Genomic DNA, 14,717 nt, shown 5'->3' with positions numbered 1-14,717 from the left:
AAACAAGTAGCTGCTGTGGCTGTTTGACAGGCAGCTTTGTCAACTTTCAAATGTGAAGTGAAAATAAACCAAACCAAATGAAAGAATGACATTTTCCCCAACCAACCGAAACAGGTTACTATTCTGTTGTAAAAACCTCGTAACCTCATCTGACCAAACTATTATGTTCCCAGTAAATTCTAGCAAACTCCACTCAGGACATAGATTTTGCTTTTTGCTAAACAACCAGTTGGTATGTAGACTTTGACCATGGTCAGGCCATGGTTGCCTGATTTTATCATTATCAAGCAACAGTTCCCATCTAGGAAGTTAACAAAGAGGTTAAAACTACTTTGGCATCAAATGGTTGCCATGGAGCTTTGGTGATCCCAAAACATCTTTTTTTCTCACTCATTTCAGAAAGAGAAACTCAAATATTACACAATCGTATAGTGAAATATTTCATATTTCCACTTTTTTACGATGTTCTATTTTTTAAAGGGGGCATTTCCAGGCACATAGTGTCATTTATAGCACAATCACATGCTGTTAGCTTCAGGAACAAATGTAATGCGACTTAAAAGAAATTTGACTTTTAAAAACTCCTACTCTTTCTAAAAAGCCTCCTTCAGGAAGTCATCACAACATGGCTCCTCTATTAACCCTGTAACAATGTTTTTATACTGAGAAGTATCTTGTATAAAGAGCTCAGCAGATGTGCAGCTCCACCAGGTGTTTGCTAATTGGAGCTGAATGGAGGTGTGGTAAGGGAGGACTTTTCTCAATGTCTTGACATCAACACTTACTGTAGGTAACTTCATGTAAATTTGGTGTTGTACTTCCAGCAGAACGTTATTGTTCTCAGACTTCAGCACCACTTTAATTTGAGCTGGGGAAAAAGTTTCAGGAAGCTGGTTTTAAGAGTTTTACGATGAAAGACGTACCATAGAAGACAGCGGCCATTAGAAGGGATTACTCATTTTTCAGACATCATCAATAATGTAGCTCCATTTACACTGTGGCTTTTTCTACAAAGGGTTCCTACTGAGAGCGGACTGCCTTGTTCTATCAGTGATCGAGACTTTAAAATAAAACACAAGGAAACGGGTCTAACAAGCATGGAAGAGTGTGCATCAACATGCCTTTGTGTGCTTTGGAATAAAAGGATGAGGCGAGATCTTGTTACCCCAGACTCAGAGGTCAAGCGTGACTCACAGCATAAGTCCCGCTGAGCCCTCAATCTGCAAGTGAGAGGCAGTGAGTGCCAGAGATGAGATGCCAACGAGAGAACAGGAGGAAGTGTGCTGATTCTGTGCAAAAGACTTGTGAGTCAGAGGGAAAAAAGTCATTAAAACCATCAAAACAAATTTATCTCTGACTGAGGCTCAGTCAAATGGTAAACCTATTAGCCTTTCATCAGTGGCGCTTCTTCCTTTTAGCAAAGCCCTGGGTTTGAACAAACAAAAGCAAGGCGCCGGGGCAATGACTATTCCGAGAGGTTAGCGGAGTTTCACGCAATTCCTTATTCCTCCTGACTTTCATTACCCAGCCAATCATCTTTGCCATGGTTGCCTGATTTTATCATTATCAAGCAACAGTTCCCATCTAGGAACTCATCAAAGAGGTTAAAAAACAAATCTACTTTTTTACAGCCTGAAAACAGTGCTGGAATGAAGCAGCAGGTATGACTGTGGAGAAGCCATTTCAGAGGGGAAAGCTCCTCCTACTGGCCACATGGCGCAACAGCAACATAGTGACTGAACAAGTAGATCGATAGATAGATAGATAGATAGATAGATAGATAGATAGATAGATAGATAGATAGATAGATAGATAGATAGATAGATCTGTTTGTTAATTTGCATGTAAAAAGACAAGATGCTACTCAAACTTACATATAATTAGGTCAACACATTTTATCAAATAGAAATAAAAACTTTATGAAATAATGAACGTGTCACTTATCATAAAAATGAACAAAGACTTTCAAATATCCGTTTGTTTGTTTTATTCCATTAAAACTGTGTGGCTCACTTTAACCAGGTTTTGTTTACATAGGTCAACAAATGTGCTGATTCTCCGTTCTCACAAGAAATCACAACAGCAGGCAGCTGACAATCTGATAGAGTAACTCTAGTGGGAGCGCTGAATAGTTTCAATTCTCTCCAGCTGACCTTAACAGTTTGAATAACCCCCTGCGCTTTGGAGGGTCACCGGCTCCACTCCAGTCCGAGGCAGCCATGTATCTTCCTCTGGCAGAGCGGCTAACGCAGCGTGATTCGATCAGGATGGCTGACTCTGTGCGTGTGTGTGTCTGTGTGTGTGTGTTTGATCTCTGTGGAGCGTCTGCGGATGATAGAGGTCAGTAACACTGCTTGTTTCCTGCCGGGGAAAAGCTCATGGAGTGGACAAACAGGTTTAACAGCAGTCTATGGACGCCACCCAGACCCTCCATCTGTCTGTCTGTCATTTCCACAGCCAAGCTTTAAGACCTCACACCAGGAGATAAAAACGGGTTTACACAAGTATGTGTTTTGCGTGAACTTAGTAGTGTATTAGTAAATTAGCCTAAATGCAATCCAAAGCATGGGAATTTCAGTAAAACAACCGAAGTTCAATAGAAAAGCCAGCTAAGTACAAACACAGTGAATCTCTTTCTTGCAAACTGAATATGTCAGTTACATTTAAACTTTAGTGATTTATGCAGCTTTGGTCTCATCTGTCCACAATAGTTCTCTGAATGCATTAGTGGTCGTTCTGGCCGCACTGCAGATGGGTATTGGTGCTCTTATTCGATAGCATGCAGCCAGCAGAGCACAATATTCAGTAATAAAATGTAAAAAAAACAACTCAAAAGACCATAAATAGAATAAAGACGCAGAGATAAGAAGCAAAACATAAACCATACTCCACAAACACGCGCGCTGCTTGGTTTCAGTCCATCTTTAGTACTGCCTGCTGGATTCAGTTCGTCACGGACATCAGAGCTTTGGTCTGGGAATGAAGTCACAGCTGAGCGGAGCGTGTTGCACAAACATCGGGGTTCGCTAATTGTTCCGATCAGTATTCAGACCAACTACTCTTGGCATTGTAAGCTGTTCACAATGTATTTCTCTCTAATTTTCTACATTCATTCAATGCTAGGGGGGTTGCTGGTGACCAGTTGTAATGACCGATGAGAAAAAGGCAGGAAGTGTCCTAGAGAGCTCACCAGTCAACCACAGAAAAACAGAGCCAAGGTTGATTTTGCATCTCAACCTTTATGTTTCTAAGACTGTAATAGGAAGTCAGCAACTATAGTGTCAAAACCCAGTCAGACAGGAATTTGATTGTATTATATTGCCTCATTTAGGATAAAACTGTTCTCTTATATCATAAAAAAAGTTGTAAAAATAAAGGGAAAGCGTATCTGTTACATACTCTGGCATCCTGGGTAATATAACTTCTTTTAACTGCGGCTTAAACATCCAACATCTGTCTCATCAAAAGGTAGAGAACCTAAAACACAGCGCTCCCATTACCTGCCTTAGAATTACTTTCTATTTCATGTTGGTCCCCCATCAAAGTCTCCCAGGGGCACAATTAATCTGTGCCGCATGTTAAAAAAACTACATTTTTTAAAATCCTAACCGTAAACTGATAAACAAAACCTCAAACGTCCTTTGAAGGAATCCTGGAGTTAGTAAAAGCTGTCTTCAGTCGGCTTCCGATGTTCTTAAACATGATTAAAAGGTGAGTCTTGAGTATTTTTGACGTGCTTAAAGCAGAACTTATTTATTGTCATTATAATTGATAAATATTGTTTTCATCAACAGATTTATTGTCCAGATGTCAGGCAAGCGGTCCGGGAGGACAGAAGTCTTGCATAAATGCAAATAAAGCAAAATAACAAATTAAAAATTAAATGTAAGCACATCCAAAGCTTAACCCCAAAACGTGAGAAAGAACAAAAAAGTGAAAGTGGAAAAGAAAGTGTGAAATATGATGCACAGAATAAAAGACAAGATGCAACTTTAGCTTAAGCAATAGCAAGTGTGTGACTGAGTCACTGTGTGGTGATTACAAACTACAACCTGGTGTACAGGAAGATAAGAAACCATCAAAACCAGTTTAAAAAAAAACTGGAGAAGAAACTAAGTAGATACTAAGGCAAAAATACTGAAGCAAACAACAGAACATGAAACCCAAACATCATTACAGCAACTTCAGTCAAGCTAGTTGATTAGACACATTTAGGACCTCAGTGAGATTAATCAGCAAAAACCAGAGTTCAACAAACAAACAAACTACAATTTAGAATTCAGACAAAGTTTTTAAGGTTCACAAAGCGACATAAAGCAACGGTAAAGGAGAAATAAAACGTGATGATGGGGACCAGTTGCATACACATGGTAGATTCAATATGATTCCCTCCCTCCTGTATTGTATTCACGCGTCTCCATTAACGACACTACAGGAGAAAATATGAAACCCATGTAATGTTTGCAGCTCTGGAGTTATTACTTAATGTTATTAGTCTACCATGTACCTCAAAAACCATCATGACAGTAAAATATACCGTCAAGTATGTAATGAACTGGGCGACGAGTGCAGGATATTTAGAAATATTCCAGATTTCCTGACAAACACTGAAGTGGCCTTTAAGTTTAACACCAAATTTTGTTGTCGACTCCAACTGACAGATGACAGCCATATTTCTCATATGACTCAATTCCCTTTGACCAAACATGCAAATAAGCAACAGAAAAGCCATCAAGAATGTTGCCTTTGCTTTCCAATTACAACAAACGGTTGTGTGGGTAAGAGTTGAAGGCCTTTGGGATTTTAAGGAAGATAAAACCAGTGATGGAACCGTTCTCATGAGCTATCGTCGCACACTTTTTACCTTCCACGCAGGAGGGTCTGGCTCTGGTCGTCCCAGCAACCTGCCCCGGGAAGCAGGAGCACTTGACGGTTTGAGATCGCTCCTCAATCTTGTTCTTGTTGCAGCAGCGATGGATGGCCACCACCTCACAGGTGCCCTGCTTCACCTGATACGACACTGCGAACGACAGACACGAGGAGGAGACACAGATAAGTCAACTTTCAGAGGCACGTCGGTGGACTGCTGCAGCAGATTGCCAGGTTCAAATTCAAATCGTGAGATGCTGAGCAGTTCTTCTGAGGGTGAAATAAATCTGCTGAAGTATTTACGAACGTTTAAACTCCTTGGTTTATTCCAGGCTGTCTTTGATAAATAAATAAACACTCTTTAGCGACGCTCTTATCCGCCGCAGCGTGGCCTCGTTAACTTCGCCACAAAGGCACCTCTGGTTTTGTCATTGCATGCAGGAAGAAAACACAACAGCAGTAGATGATGGGGGAAAAAAAACACTCGTTTTCTTTTGAGTCCTTTTTAGACAAAGTGGAATGCAAAGGGAGTACTGCAACAAAAAGGCCCACACATGATAAAAGAACCACAACTTTTTTTTATTTTTTATGCTTTTGTGTTTGTTTTGTTCCAATTCAAAGTGTGTGAGTATGATTTCTGAATATTTTACGCTGCGATCATTGCGTTTTTCACAAGACGCAACACAAATATTGTTGTAGTTTTTGTGATCGGTTGCAGTTGGGCTCATAAGTTTACATACCACGACAATCATTTAAAACATATAAAATGTATAGAACTAAATGATTTGTCTGACAATTGTCAGTGGTTTGGCAGAACCATTTGCTTTCAGATAGTTGTGTTTTCTCTTTTTTAAATTATAATGACAACTAAACAACATAAACTTGATGATATTCTTAGAATATCTTCAATTAAAATCTCTTATGCAAAGTAAATATGACCCTCATTATAGAACCTAATGCACAAATTAAAATCGCATCTAGAAAGAAAACTCAGTCGATATTCAGAATGTTAAACAGGATTGATTCAACAATATCCATACCTATTTCAAAATGGCAAAGAGATCTGAATATAAACCCAGATTGTGACTTCTGGATTAACATTTGCAATAATATCTCATATGTGGCAAAAAACTCAAATCTTCAGCTCATTCAATATAACTCAAGGACTGCATAAGATGTGTTTTGGCTCATTCTGAATTGTGCAGAAATGAATACCCCTGATGCATACTTTCATGCTTTATGGTTATGAAAACCTGTTCAACAATTCTGGACAAAAGTAACTACGTCCCTCTCCAGTAGGTTTGGGTGTCTCATCCCATTATCACCTTCTCTTTGTCTACTGGGAGACACCAACATTATTAGTGATGCTCCAAATACTAAACTTATAGCTTTAATCATTGCTAAGAAAACAATTCTTGTGAACTGGAAAACAAGGACCGCCATCAGTGTGACACATTGGAAAAATGTACTCATTGAACAAATTTCAACGGAAAATAACAGATTTTATATGAGTCTCCTTTGTACTATGAATAACATAATTTATGTATTTTGATCATTGTTTCTGCCCTGCTTTGCTCTTCGTCTTTTTCCTTTTTTCTGCATAATTTTCCCTTCTCATTTCATGTAGTTCCTGTAAGCAATATAACAAATTCCACTCAGTAGAATTAATTTATCTATATCTATCTGTCTTTCATAATTTATTGATGTATTATTATTATTGCCAGTGTTAATGGGTTTTTTTTTGTGTTTTTTTAACTGCTCTACATACTGATAACATCGTTCATATCACCATTTTTGCTCACACACTCATACACACACACGGTTAATAATACTCATTCTTTGCAGCACAATATCATCTGTTTTCTTTTCTTTGTTAGTTTTGTGATTTTGTCTTCCTTTCACTAATGTAACGTATCAGACCAAGTATTTTCTACGTTGATATTAAATAAAAGTAAAAAGAAAAATCATAAGGACAACAGATATTACCAAACTCACCCTACTCTAAAGTTTACACAAGCGTTCAATCAAAAATCCCGACTTGAACCTGACAAAGAAACTGCCAAAAACGCTGAAAAAGGTTGGTCAACAAATATTATTTCTATCTATCATTGAGAAGTCTTTAAGCAAACAAAATGAGAACGGGAAAGGCAGCAGCAGCGTGAACCTGAAAATCCTTCAAAAAGGGTGTGCATATAGACTTTTGTTCAAAGTTAATGTTTGGAACTAGATAGTGTAGGTGTTAAAGTTATGTCTTATTCAGCGAATTAAGCAGTCGACTTCCCCGAGGGGAAAGACTTTTATGCCAGGTGTTTGCGGTTACTGTTGGGTAAAATATTTAGTATCTAATCTTTGCTCAAGGCTCCAGAATGATTCGCAGCCGCCTTATCTTCCATCGCAAAGCTTGTCGTGCTCTCCTAAGAGTTTCGGGCGCCTTTCCGCGAGAACAGCAAACCCTTCTGGTGACATTACCAGCTACCTATAAGCCTCTTTACACCACTGGAAAAGCCTTGCTTATACTGTACCGTAAGCCCAGATTCCATTTATGTACGTGACTTTACACAGACTCTGAAACTTTTCACGCCCGACTGAGTACGCTGTGCACAAAACGTGCCTTCGAACACACACACACATACACACACACACCGTCGAGGGTTCTATTTCTGCAGGCCGTGGCCCCTCTCATCCTTTCTGATTTAAAGTTTGTTTGTTCTTCTCTCCAGAGAGCCCCATCAATGATCCCTGGCTCACCGAGGGCGCCCCCCCCCAACCCCGCTCTACCATCATCTCTCCACTTTCATTTCCCTCACTTCTCTGTCTCAGACTCTCCTGAGGCTGAAGCAGCTGCCAGATTACCCCACACACACTCGTGCAAACATAAAGCCTCCGTCCGATGATTAAAAAAAAAAAAAGAAAATCAAAAACAATGAACACAACTTCAGAAGACAACAACTATGACTGCAGCTGTAATTGCATTAGTAGTAGGCGCGGTCAAAAAAAAGCTCAGAGTAACAATGTAAAAGTTCGAGCCTAAACCAGCACAATCAGCTCCCCTTGTTTAATCTATAGTCGTAATTACTCCCAGAATTAGAATTTCATTTCCTTGCTTTCGCAGAACTTCAGCCGGCTAAAGCTGCTCAGTCTAATGGTGCCCCCACATCTGAGAGAGAAACGCTTTCCTCACTTTGTTAGTGAGGAACAAAGAAGAGCAGAGACAGAGGCAAGCAGGTGGAGGAAGGAGGTGCCACGGCCAGCAGAGGGAACAAAGAGAAGCTCATCTTTGGCTCCAATAATGAGGTCAGAAGGCGCTCTGGTCTCCTCTAATGACTGCCTGCGTCAGACCTGGGATGGAGCTGTTTTTGGGAAGGGATAGTAATGAATCTTTAAAGTTAGGCTCTGTTTAAAGGTTTATTGAGCTAATGCAGCAGGATAAATAAGTGTTAAATACATCAATGTACAGCTCTGGAAAATATGAAGAGCCCACTACACCGAACCCCACTGAAAGCCTCCTGGTTATTCCAGAAAATATTGATTTCCAAACTCCATCCATCCATCCATCCATCTTCTTCCGCTTATCCGAGGTCGGGTCGCGGGGGTAGCAGCTTCAGAAGGGAGGCCCAGACTTCCCTCTCCCCAGCCACTTCTTCCAGCTCTTCCGGGGAAATCCCGAGGCGTTCCCAGGCCAGCCGAGAGACATAGTCTCTCCAGCGTGTCCTGGGTCTTCCCCGGGGCCTCCTCCCGGTGGGACGTGCCCGGAACACCTCACCAGGGAGGCGTCCAGGAGGCATCCTGACCAGATGCCCGAGCCACCTCAACTGGCTCCTCTCGATGTGAAGGAGCAGCGGCTCTACTCTGAGTCCCTCCCGGATGACTGAGCTTCTCACCCTATCTCTAAGGGAGAGCCCAGCCACCCTACGGAGAAAACCCATTTCGGCCGCTTGTATCCGCGATCTCGTTCTTTCGGTCATGACCCAAAGCTCATGACCATAGATGAGGGTGGGAACGTAGATCGACCGGTAAATCGAGAGCTTCGCTTTTTGGCTCAGCTCTCTCTTCACCACGACGGACCGGTACAGCGCCCGCTTGACGGCAGACGCTGCGCCAATCCGCCTGTCGATCTCCCGCTCCCTTCTTCCTCCATTCGTGAACAAGATCCCGAGATACTTGAACTCCTCCACTTGGGGCAGGACACCCCCCTTGACCCGGAGAAGGCACTCTACCCTTTTCCGGCTCAAGACCATGGCCTCGGATTTGGAGGCACTGATCCCCATCCCGGCCGCTTCACACTCGGCTGTGAACCGCTCCAGCGAGAGCTGCAGATCACGATCTGATGAAGCCAAAAGGACCACATCATCTGCAAAAAGTAGAGATGAGATCCTAAGGCCACCAAATCGGATCCCCTCAACACCTTGGCTGCGCCTAGAAATTCTGTCCATAAAAGTGATGAACAGAATCGGTGACAAAGGGCAGCCCTGGCGGAGTCCAACTCTCACCGGAAACGAGCCCGACTTACTGCCGGCAATGCGGACCAGACTCTGACACCGGTCATACAGGGACCTGACAGCCCGTATCAAAGGGCCCGGTACCCCATACTCCCGGAGAACCCCCCACAGGGCTCCCCGAGGGACACGGTCGAACGCCTTCTCCAAGTCCACAAAACACATGTAGACTGGTTGGGCGAACTCCCATGCACCCTCCAGGACCCTGCCGAGGGTGTAGAGCTGGTCCAGTGTTCCACGACCAGGACGAAAACCACACTGCTCTTCCTGAATCCGAGGTTCGACTGTCCGACGGACCCTCCTCTCCAGGACCCCTGAATAGACCTTGCCAGGGAGGCTTAAGAGTGTGACCCCTCTATAATTGGAGCACACCCTCCGGTCCCCCTTTTTGAACAGGGGGACCACCACCCCAGTCTGCCAATCCTGGGGTGTTGTTGTTTCTAAATCCATATGAACTTGTTTTCCTTGCATTAGTTGACGTCTGGAAGTGCTGCATCTTTGTCGTTATTTTTTACCATTTCTCATTTTCTCCAAATAAATACTAAATTTCTGCTTGGAATTTGGGAGAAATGTAAAAGAAAAGAACAACGGTCGTTTTAATCAAACACAAACCTATAAAAAGTCAAATCAGAGAAATGGGCCGTTTTAAATGCTCTCTCAATTGTTTCCAGAACTGTATCTACAATGGTGCTGTTAATATGGAATCTGAGACAAAAATGTCCTTAAGTGAAGTGATATGTGATAAAAATTGTATGCTACAAGGAATAAGTCTTAGTTCCTAAAATAGAAATGGTAGAAAACGGTCAGTATTTGGAAGCTAACCCTGCCCCCTGTCAGTGCAACTGTATGTAAGCAGACTTTAGCATTCAGTAATATTATCTTAAAAACAGAACAGGAAGTTGTCATTCATGCATTTATTTCTTCAAAATATATTGACCACTGTACCTCATCATTCCTAAGCAAACCATTACAGGGTATTCTACATGTTGTGTAGAACGCTGCTGCCAGACCTCTTACCAAATCTTCACAGTTTGTTTCTCACATCAAATCGCCACTCATCCACCTGTACTGGCTGCTTATTATTATACTTCACCATCTTGGTTCTCGCTCTTAGGATGGTCAAACAAACACATGAGAATTTTTAAAATCTATATGTCCTTAACAAACTCAGGTGATATGACCAAGACCCGCTGGTTGTGTCACTTATGAAGCTAAAACCTAATTTGTGACCACTCACAGAGAATCAGCAAGTACAATTCTTCCACAAAAGAAATCAGCAACTCGCTAAAAACCCGCTGGTCTCTATGTGCACTTACTGCGCATGTCTCCACCGATGAAGAAACAATTGGGACAATTGGACGCGTCAATAAATACTCAGAGAGGATAAGAGCTGATGATTATTTCCACTTGAAGTAGAGTTGAGAAGTGGTGTGCCGTCAGTAATTTTTTTTTAAAACGCAATAATTTTCTTTGGAGGAATTTAAAGATGGCCAAAGTCACTTTGGTCTTGGCCATTCCTCGACTAAACATCAGTCTCATCCTGCAGGACGAACTAATGAAGATTAATACTACATGGAGTCACTTAAGACGGTTGTCGATTGGGTAAGATATTTACTGCTCACAACCTTTAAACAGAACCCAGTTTCCTGCTAAAACAAGCTGCTTCTTTCAAACTTCAGAGCAGATGGATAAAACCGTGACCTTTTTTCTATTCATGCATCTTTTTTGTATATATAAAGTCTGCCCACAGTCTGCACCCTAATTAAAATCACAACAAAGTATGCATTAATGCAAATGAGGTAAATGCAGACAGGTGTAAGATATAAAAACTATCCACATACCTCTTTATAGAAAAAAGGATTTACGTTACTTAGAGGACAACAGAGAGAGGAGAGAAAGTGTGTGTGTGGGGGAGAGGTGTATGTGTGTGTGGGTGTGTGTGTGTGTACAGATGCAGTTTAATGAAAATAAAATTTTAAAAAACACTCCAAGGTGCTCTTTAAGCAAATAATTAACAAAGCTGTGTTTCCTGGCCAGTTTTTAAAAAACAAGAACACTTTGTTTCACATGTTGCCAACATCGTGGAGCAGCAGCAATCATGAAGAACGCTTATCCTATTTATTTATCTATTGAAGCAAATTTACTGCTTTGTAAAATAACTAGTGATAAAATGAAACTTGAAATATATGTATTTATAAAAAAAAGCGCTGCTGCTGTTTTTTTTGTTGTTTTTTTTTGCTCCTTCCAGTGAAAAAACTGTTGCAAGCATTTAACCTCTAACTCGTGCAGAAGGCATAACTGTAGCAAAGACACAGTGTGTTTAGGTTAGCAGTGGTCAAAATTATTTTGAGCTTTATATGAAAGTACTGGCCAACATTCATGATCAGAAAAAGATCTGTACATAGGTGAGAAAGCTCAACAGCTAGAGCGGTCTTAACTTGAGATAAACTCATGTAGATGAAAGCATGTTGCTTTCTCTTCAATATGTTATACAATACTTACTGAAGAATCCTCATTACAATATTTGGCAGCTGGTGTTTTGTCAGAATAAAATTTAAAGGCTTCATTGCACAAAAAGAAAGAAAGAAAGAAAAGAAAAGGCCAGGAAAAGGTCGACACACAGAGTCAGTTTTGGAAATATTAAATAATATCAGGCGAATTGGCCAACAAATCCAAGGAGTTTTGTGCACATGTATTTGCAGCCTGTAGCTTTTGCCTATTGTCGTGATTTATACCTCTAAACATCCAGGATGTTTAATCAATAAGCAAATGTCAGGGGCCAGAAAGAAATTTAAAATCTATTTGATGAGGATATTAATAACGCCTACAGTAAAATGATAATGATAATAATTGTCTTCCTCCTAGTGTTTTCTTATACTCTGAGAACATTGCAAATGTATTGCTTGGGGTGATTTACAGTAAACTGAACAAATACAGCTACAACTTTTCACTTCTGTGCTCATGAGAAAGAGAATGAGCACAACTATCTTGTTTGCAATAAAAAGGATTACCTGCATCTCTTCCTCCTCCAACTAGTCTGGCCTTTGACCCTCTGAATCCACTAAAGGTGACTGATGAACATGTAAACACGCTCCTTCAGCTCCAGAATGCCAGAAAAGCTCCAAGACCTGGTGGTATTTTCCCCCTTTCTGCCTAAACTGGGCACCATCTTCTCCCACACAAGAACTGTCAGCAGTGGCGTCCCCCAGGGCCGTGTTCTCTCCCCACACCTCTCCTCTCTGTAAAATAAACGCCTGCACCTCAGGAGACCCACCTGTGAAACAACTGAAATTTGAAGAAGTCATTGTCATTGGTCTGAACCAGGATGATAAGGAGTCTGAATACGGACAGGAAGCGAATCGGCACCATCTGGAGCTTAACTCACTCAAGATAGTGGAGATGGCGGTGTGCCACCGAACAACTCCCTCCACGCTCTCCCGCCTCACCATTTTCAATATACCGTGGATCATTTCCAGTTCCTAGAAACCATCCTTTCTCAGGATCTAAGTCGCACACACAGAGCTCAGACTCTGTCCTGCGCTCATCCATCACTGGGAGGTTTGGCCCATCTACAAAAAAAACCCCAAAAAACAGACAGGTCCATACTTCAACAATCAATCAGGTTTGGAGCAAGGGTCATCAGCGCTGACCTTCCCTCCACCCAGGACTTGTGCGGGCAGGTCTAGGGTCAGGAAAAGGGGCAGCTAGCATCTCAGGATGTCCCACGTGTCCTGGACACACAGTGTGTAGACTTTTACCTCCAGGTCAACAATGCAGACTGCAATTTGTAATAAAAACAATCGGCAGAGAGAGACAGTGTCTTCCCCTCCAGGCTAAACACAATGAAAACTTTAACCCTTTCATGCATGAATTATGATCCTTAGTGTCAGAATTTTTTTTCCATTTTTTTAAATTTTTTTCTTAAGGCATAAAAAAGATAGGAAATTTTTTTTTATTTTCTTTTTTTTATGTGATCAATTGTAATTTTGTCCAAATACAAAGTCGTTATTTGAAAAATACATCAGTAGTATTGTTCCTTAGGGGTTATCTGATGTCACAATATTTTTTTTACTTGCAAGAGTCGTCTACAGTAGAAGGAGGGACCGGGTCGGTTCTCATGCTTTTTTGTCTGTCGGCCATATTGTATTTAACAAAAATAATTTCTTGCATTTGCAGCTGATGGCCAGTAGTTGATGGTATATTTTATGATGCATTAGTGTCCACTTCAGTGGTCTGTGTGCATTTATAACATAAAAATCCACAGGAAGCACAAGAAAATGGCTTTTAGATAGCTGTCCACTGTAGTGACCACTATGCATGAAAGGGTTAAAGTTAGCTACTCTACTGGGAAACAAAATGAGCATATTTGCACTCACACAGCTTGTTTTTTCACTCTTCTTTCTCAAAAGAAAAGTGAACATATATATATTTGTGTTCCTGTTCATTTGTAAATACTGTAATCCATTGGGGACTTGTTGGCACCATGGATGGCGCAAGCAGCAGGTGTTATGTTCAGGGGGAAATTACTTTCTTTTTTTTCTTTTTTTTTTTTTACAAAGTACCATTTAATTTTTCCTTGAAAGCCTTGAGTTTTTCTTCTGAAAAACAATTTGAAAAGTACATTTTGGATTTATTCAGGTTACGGTTATCGTTTTTGCATTACATTTGGCCGTGTGTGTGTTGAAGGTAATCCCTCGGGGAACGGGAGAAATCTTCCAGCCAGGAAAAACCGATGTTGGTGGTTTAGGAACCAAGAAGAACCAAGAAACAAAATGCTCAGGCTTCATGATGAGCCTCCACAGCTTCACCTTCCATATCAGTGTCCTGCTGATTCTCACCCCTCATCTACAAAAAGATTTATGTGTTAAACATTCAGCTCCCAGCTCTGTACACAAACTAACAGTGTGTCGAATGCCTCGGTGTTGCCTTTAAAGCATTCTGTTATGGCCATATCGGTGTAATAGAGCCCTACACGGCGAGATGAAAAGACTTCTCAAGCATGGCTAAATGTTTCTATTCCTGCAGAGGCAGTGGGGGTGTAACAATAGCCGGGCGTTCAGACTGCCTCGAACTGATGGGTTAGTCAGGCGACTGATGTATTCTGACAGACACAGACAGGCAGGAGAATTGTACAATTTATCAAAAAGGCTATGTCTCTCCCTCTGTCAGTACCTGACAGGCATGTCTGCGGCTGAGAACGGGCAGGTATCAAGCAACGCCGTTTGAGGTCATGAAATCAGGATCTGGGAGGCGATGCGGTCTACGTCTCAGCCGGAACACTCGGAGCGGTTTCAAAAGAGCGAGATTTCAGGAATCGCTTGTGCCGAACGGCGTGAAAACACGTCAAACTCG

At 41.5% G+C, this 14,717-nt stretch overlaps 2 protein-coding genes across 3 annotated transcripts in view; one reads left to right on the top strand and one right to left on the bottom strand.

Moving 5' to 3' along the window:
- tafa1b (TAFA chemokine like family member 1b) overlaps positions 1 to 8,380 on the top strand; it is a 246,418-nt gene extending 238,038 nt beyond the window's left edge. The window contains exon 7 of one of the 2 annotated variants that reach the window (XM_028003431.1): positions 7,982 to 8,380. In XM_028003431.1, the coding sequence (XP_027859232.1) occupies positions 7,982 to 8,239 (258 nt within the window). In that variant the 3' untranslated portion in view covers positions 8,240 to 8,380. The remainder of the gene's footprint in view (positions 1 to 7,981) is intronic. The other variant, XM_028003430.1, reaches the window with a different exon arrangement.
- The window catches only part of tafa4b (TAFA chemokine like family member 4b), a 56,254-nt gene that overhangs the window by 19,146 nt on the left and 22,391 nt on the right, over positions 1 to 14,717 (bottom strand). The window contains exon 4 of the mRNA XM_028003437.1: positions 4,865 to 5,020. Coding sequence (XP_027859238.1) covers positions 4,865 to 5,020 — 156 coding nt within the window. The remainder of the gene's footprint in view (positions 1 to 4,864; positions 5,021 to 14,717) is intronic.

This window comes from Xiphophorus couchianus, chromosome 20, assembly GCF_001444195.1.
Source record: "Xiphophorus couchianus chromosome 20, X_couchianus-1.0, whole genome shotgun sequence".
Classification (NCBI taxonomy): Eukaryota; Metazoa; Chordata; class Actinopteri; order Cyprinodontiformes; family Poeciliidae; genus Xiphophorus; species Xiphophorus couchianus.
The sequence above is the reverse complement of the archived record's forward strand: the minus strand, read 5'-3'. Positions and strand labels throughout refer to the sequence as shown.